This window comes from Vigna unguiculata, chromosome 7 (genome assembly GCF_037176805.1).
Source record: "Vigna unguiculata cultivar grain cowpea cultivar isolate G323 ecotype 2 chromosome 7, ASM3717680v1, whole genome shotgun sequence".
NCBI lineage: Eukaryota > Viridiplantae > Streptophyta > Magnoliopsida > Fabales > Fabaceae > Vigna > Vigna unguiculata.
In genome coordinates, this window is record NC_140798.1 from 27,799,395 (window position 1) to 27,805,982 (window position 6,588).

Genomic DNA, 6,588 nt, shown 5'->3' on the forward strand with positions numbered 1-6,588 from the left:
CAAGAAGATGTTTGTTTGTGTATGAAAGCCATCACATGTATCTTCTTTAATGTTTCTCTTCTTTATATTTCCAGCTACCATTAACTAAATTTAAAAGTATTTGTTAAAATAATGAAAAGAAACTTGTGTAACTGGCTACCATTATGGAAAGGTAGAAGGAAATGTACTGTCCCACTGAGTTCTGTAATTTGAATTTCCGACAGGTTCCATACCCAAATATCTAATCAAATCCGAGGAATTAAGGTTTGGGTCCCAGTGTTTAGTTAGTAAATTACGTACCAATATCAACTTTTTCTCCCCTTCTGTTTCATTATCATTATTTTTGGAAGTGTATCTCTGTCTGTTCCAACGTCAGTGTTTTCCCCCTCTCAAGGAATTATCCCTGGGAGCATTCTAGAAACATAAAAAGTGTAATGAATAAAATAAAACAGAAACGAGACCAAGAAACACATCTAATGTAACTAATAACTATAATAACTACCCTTCAGCAATTTCAATCACCAAACTTCCAATCATAAAAGCCGAAATCCTAACACCAAAATCAAAGCCAATAGTAAAATATATATATATAAGTTCTACTCTGACTACTCTCTCAGACTATAGCCATGTGACAGACATCCTCAGACACCACACCACATGTGACATTAAGATTAATATAGAGACTATGATCACGTAATTAATAAATAATCTAAGATCATGTAATGATTTATGATCAGAGGCAAAGAGAAAGAGGGGGATGCTCGAAGTATCCATCGCCAAAAATGACTCTATTCCCACTTTCCTTGCACCTGCTTGGCCTCACAAACTTGGTCATACCCATCTCATCCTCAGCATTTCCAACGTACTCTTCCAACTCCTCTTCAACCACAACATCATCTTCTTCTTCTACTTCTACTACTTCTTCTTCTTCTTCTTCTTCTTCTTCATCTTCATCACTTACTTCTTGCTTCAAGCCTTCATCATCAGCAACTTCATCATCATACTCAAAGAGTCGAAGCCTGAGTCTGCCATTGCCACGCTCCGCTTCAAAATAGGGTTGAGGAGAAGAGGAAGTTACGGCTTCCAAGATAAGCCTACCATCTTCACGATGAGACCTAACTCTGACCTCTCCCATCGAAGTCAAGGGAGGTGGAAAGGTGGTGGTGCTACTACCTCGTTTGTTCAATCTTTTAGACTCAGAATTTTTGTTAGTGTTGTTACTCCTTAAACTGGGTGTAGTTTGAGGTGAAAATAAAGACATGTGTTCGGTGTCATCACTGGCATTACTACCAGTTTCGCAGCCTAAGCTTTCGGTGCATAGTTCCAAGCTCTTTGCACTCAGCATTGAAGACGAGCGCTTAACAGAAGGGTGGACGTAGACTTTCTCAGTTTCTGGTTCCTTGCAATGAGAAATGTTGGAGAGGGATTGAAGGAAACTCCAGTTTTTGTTTCCATGTTGATGGTTTGGAGTGTGTGGGAGAGTGTTGGAGTTGGACCCTGGTGGAGCCAATTTGAGCTTTAGCACACGTGGTTCCAGAAGGCAGGGTTCCACACTTGATTGTAACCCTTGACACACACTTGAGTAAGACATGTTTTTTTTCTTTTTTTTTTTTTGCGTTATCCACAATGGAAGTGTCCAAAGGAACAGGGGAGAAACAGAGGAGTTCTGTTATTGACCAAAAACAGAGGAGATTAAGTAAAAGTTATCGATTTCTTTGGGTCATGTAGAAGATGGGTTCCTCGGAAATGAAGAAAAGAGATGGAGAAGTAAGGAATGGACATGAAAGAGAAGTGTAAAGGGTGAGTGTATATATATACTATACTTGCCCACTCCTCACTTTGTAACTTTATTATTTTCTAGTGGGAAAGGGTCCCAACATCACTCACAAAATTATTTTTAAAAAAATTAAACAAACTTAGGAACACCAGAATTATGCTTTACAGAGTTCCCTTCCTAAGATTTTCCTTAAATATAAGAAAAAATACAAAAAATTTAAGAAATCGTTTCTTAAAATTTGGATGGTGAAGTGGGTGTGTTTTTATATCAGGTTTCATAATATCATCACCCATTTTAGAGAAGAAAGTGATAGTTGGACATACTAAGAACACTAACTTGATAACTTAAGCACTTTTAACTAAACATTATTGTTTATACATTAAGTCCAGACCTATAAATTTAATTTTATCAAGTCCCTTGATTTAGTTAAGATTATGACTCATAACAAAGATGAAAGAGTTTTACAAATTGACAAATGCCTACTTGGTATTTAGTGGTGAATTTATTTTATATGATAAAGAAACACTCTCCTAATAATAATTAAAATTATTATGACGGTTCCAAAATTAGCCTGGAAACGTGTGGGTGTAAATGTAAAGTGTGTACTGGATTTGGGATCTGAAAAATTTAGAAGGGTAAGGATTGGTCGGAGATGAATGCAGAGAATAAAATAAAGGAAAAGGGAGATGAAGTGGGTAGTTGAGAGAAGCGAATCAAGCGAGGACATGTGTAAGATTATGCTAATAAAGATAGGTACATTTTTAACATAGCCTATATGAGCTCACATATAGAGGTCTAGAATTTATGTTTTCAAATTAAGGTAAAAGAAAAACATAAGTTAAAGTTGAAGATATTCAACAATATGTCTGCTTGTGTGTCTGATTTTGATCACTCCCTACTCCATTTTTGTTGCAAAGTGGTTGTTTATTTACTCAATTCAATCCCCCATTAGAGAAACCAATTACTGACATTCTGAGTCAGACAATGGAAGAGAATAATGAACATGTGGACAGCCTTAATAGCAGTAGTAATAAATCTGGTGTTAATGTCTTTCCTTTGGAGATTCAAATAACAACCAACACTCAGTTTTTGTTGAAAATTTTGGTTTTGGTTGTCTCCACTTAGTTGCCATTCATCTTTTTCTTGAATATATAATTCAGACACTATATGGTAGTTTTTAAAGTCAACCGACCAAACCAAAGGAACCAAGGGATTAGATAAACAGTGCCTCACCTCAATTACTTTCTGTCTATTATATAATAAATTAGAATATGATTATGAGGAGAATGTTAATTGTATTTTTAAAATTGAGTGTTATTAGACATGTAATAAAAAAATATTGATGATAAAATCTTTGTATAAAATTCATTTTCATGTCTTCTAAGCCAAGAGAGGTCTCTCCAACTTTACTTTATCCTTTTTTCTGTTGTTAAGGTAGAAAACTGAACCAAGAATTCTTTTTCTTTATCATCAATCGAATCAGTGTTTGAGACCCAGGATTCTATTTGATCATTAATCCAATCACCATTCACGTTTTTTATTTTTCTTATCAAGGAATAGATTGCTTTACTTGGATGACTTAGATGTCTCGTATTTCTCGAAAAAGCGATTCGATTGATGGGATTTGGTATAATACTTATGAGATCGATGAGATTCCAATATTTATTCTTAGAACTTATGGATTTGACCCCATAAGCGGGACCACCACCCCATAGTATGTTGCTACCAAAAGCAAAACTCCGTATTTCTTCTAGAGAATCTCCTAATTGTTCCAGAGCAACTAGAAAGATATTCTTTAAGCAGAAAGAATTCAGTTCAGATGTAGGATACCTCTCCAGAAGTTTTCGCAATTCAATCATGTATGATGGAATCATCAAAGATTTTACCTTTTCGAACTCTGTTTGTAACTCACTATAGACTCGAGAAACAAAGAGAAGATGTGTACGAACGAGATATCCAGCAACAAGAAGAAGGAAAAAGGTTGAATAGAAGAACTCCTGAACATTTAGAGTCCTCTTATATTTCTTCTTATTTCTTCCATTGAACAATAATTCTAAAATATTGAAAGGTTCTATGGAAAAGAATAAAAGAAAATTTCTTAAAAATTATACTTTTTTATGATGTTAAAAATTAATTATACTCACTTACACTAATATTTTTAAATAAAAAATTCAGTTTTTTTAAATTTATACTCTGTTGTCGGTTCCTAAAAAGAGAACAAAATAACTTTATAATTATCATCTAATCACATTGTCATATATGATAAACTTGTTGATATAATGTTAAATATTTTGTATTGAAAGTGCATAAAATAAATTCACCCAAAATAAGTATTGATTGGCATATGTCTTCTTTAATTAGGGTATTGACAATGAGTGTTTTATAAATATTAATTAGTAGTTAAACAGAACATTAATTATGATTTTATTAATACTTCTAAATGACCTAAAAAGATATATTTATGAAATAAAATTTTACTATTTCAAAATAATAATATTTAATAAATTTTGTTATTTTAGTTTTCTTAATAAATGTGCTAAGGCATCAGCATTTTGTTTATATTGAATTGCTGTGGTCAGAGGAAATGACGTTTTATTACACTACTTATTTTATTTTATTATTTTTTTTTTTTGTCCTTTCTAGTTTTTAGATTTTGCATTGGCCAAAGCTGGATTTAGCAATTACCTAAAATTGTACGGAAAAGGCACATGACTGTATTTTTTTGCCTTGGAACATTCGAGAAGATGGGCACAACAAAGAAGCTCTTTTGAAGGTCCATTTTCATTTCCATTGCAATCTAGGGCAAATTTTTGCGACATGCAACATTGAAGGTCACTAATTAACTGTACACACACTTCCCTAACATCATTATAATCTACCTGAAAAAAATGGAATCAGCAAATGCTAAAAGAGAGTTTGTCACAAATTCAGTGTGTTAATGGAGTATAAGTTGTCCACTTGCACTCTAGAAGTCACGAATTCACAAACAAAAGGACCAAGTTGCATATATAACATTTGTAGATAAAAAAAAAAAAAACTGATTTTTCATATAATGCCCATCTAACCCTTTGTACTATTGGCCTTCCATGATATTGCAATATTGATTCATTAGGTTACAAAAGGGTTTGAACTCATGAACTTGTGAACTTCTGCAACCCACAAAACTTCTCACCATTAACGTAAACTTTTTTTTTTCTTCTCGTTTAATTTCTTACGCAGACATAATACTGACAATAGTGTCTCTATACATGTATAAATGTCCATTTCACCTCTCTGAACTCGGAAATTTTAGCAATTTACTGCAAGCATTTACGAATAATTGAGTACAAAAATGAGATGGCTTCAATAGTAGAGGTCAACTGAGGAAAGATTATAGAGTGAGTGATTGTGCGATCGTCCTTTAAGTTTTCAAACCTGTGCATTAGTGGTTAGACAAAGGATGAAATGAGACATGAATTATATACTGTACCAAGATTAGTTTTGAGACATATACAATGCTGTCTGTGAAGGAATTTCATTTACGTTTATACATAAATGATGAAACTGGTCAAGACAAGAAGAGAGGGTCTACTATATACCCTGCTGGTTTTGGCACAGCATACTCACAATGTCTTCTTAACCAGTTCCTCTATATATACATATAATAAGCATTCAATGAAAGAAAAACAGGGAAGTGAAAAGTAACATGAAGAGAAACACAGAGGGGACAATAATATATGCGGCCATACAAACTTTCTCCAAAAGGTCACATCCTCCCCATCGAATATGCCTCCATCACACTCCTTTCATCATCCTAAACGACCAATCATGGGATAACGTTATAAAACCTTGCCGTAAATTTCACTTTTAGTAGAACGTGAACCCTAAACCTACGTAGTACTGTTACTAAAGCGCACACTTGTTTTTTTATTATTGGTTTTTTCCACGGAGAAAGACAATGTATTCTGTTTTCATGAATCAATTGATGTAGGGCCGTTGATCAACGGTTATTTTATATTTTCATCAGTTGAAACATATTTTAAATTTAATGTGTTATAGAGTTTTACTAAAGGAGTTAATCCCACACAAGTTGAAGAACAAAGGTTTAATATTTTCTTCATTGGTTCATTTGAAATTATTTTACACACCACTCTATTTATTTATTTATCTTCAATAAGAAACTAAATGGAATTTCACAAGACTAAGTTGTTATATCAACGCCACCACCACCACAACTAATAGTTCCGTGTTCCGTTGCACCACCGTGTCGGCGTGCCTCCCTCTTTCTATGGCTGTGCATGTCGTCAATTTGACAATGGTGGTGAATGCGGGTACTCTACTGTTTTGGTCCTTGACATGTTTTGGAACCTCGCTTTAGTCGTTGTACTGTTGGGTGCAACCACTAAGAAAAGATTGGTGTGAGTGATCAAGAGAAGGTTTTGGTGGATTAAAAATCTGGTATTGAAAACTCCATTTGGAGAAATGACGGTGATTGAGGCCATGGCTTGACCATTTCCTATAAAGATTGCAACTTTCACTTTTTTCATACTTGCTAACCGTTTTACGGAAAGACCATGATTTCCTTATACTCACATTCCTATGATTTTGATTTATGTTGATAATCTTCAATTTTGTTAGATAATGTTTAGATTACGTTTTAGATTACGAAATTGTTTTTATTTAATAAAGTGATAGGGTATTTTATATTTCATTGAATTAAATTTAAGTTAGTTGTTATTATTTCGAGTATCTAAGATTTAGTTTGATAATATGACATATTAGATAAGATTATATTAGATTAAGATTTAGTTTGGTTTGTCAATATTTTGTTTGTAATTGATTATATAATAGCC

General features: G+C 33.4%; 1 protein-coding gene across 1 annotated transcript; it reads right to left on the minus strand.

Moving 5' to 3' along the window:
- Positions 1-436: 436 nt before the first annotated feature.
- On the minus strand, positions 437-1,774 carry LOC114192601 (protein FANTASTIC FOUR 3-like). The gene has a single exon (XM_028082379.2). It carries the CDS (start codon positions 1,568-1,570, stop codon positions 713-715), a length of 858 nt encoding a protein of 285 aa, XP_027938180.2. The 5' UTR covers positions 1,571-1,774; the 3' UTR covers positions 437-712.
- Positions 1,775-6,588: the final 4,814 nt, after the last annotated feature.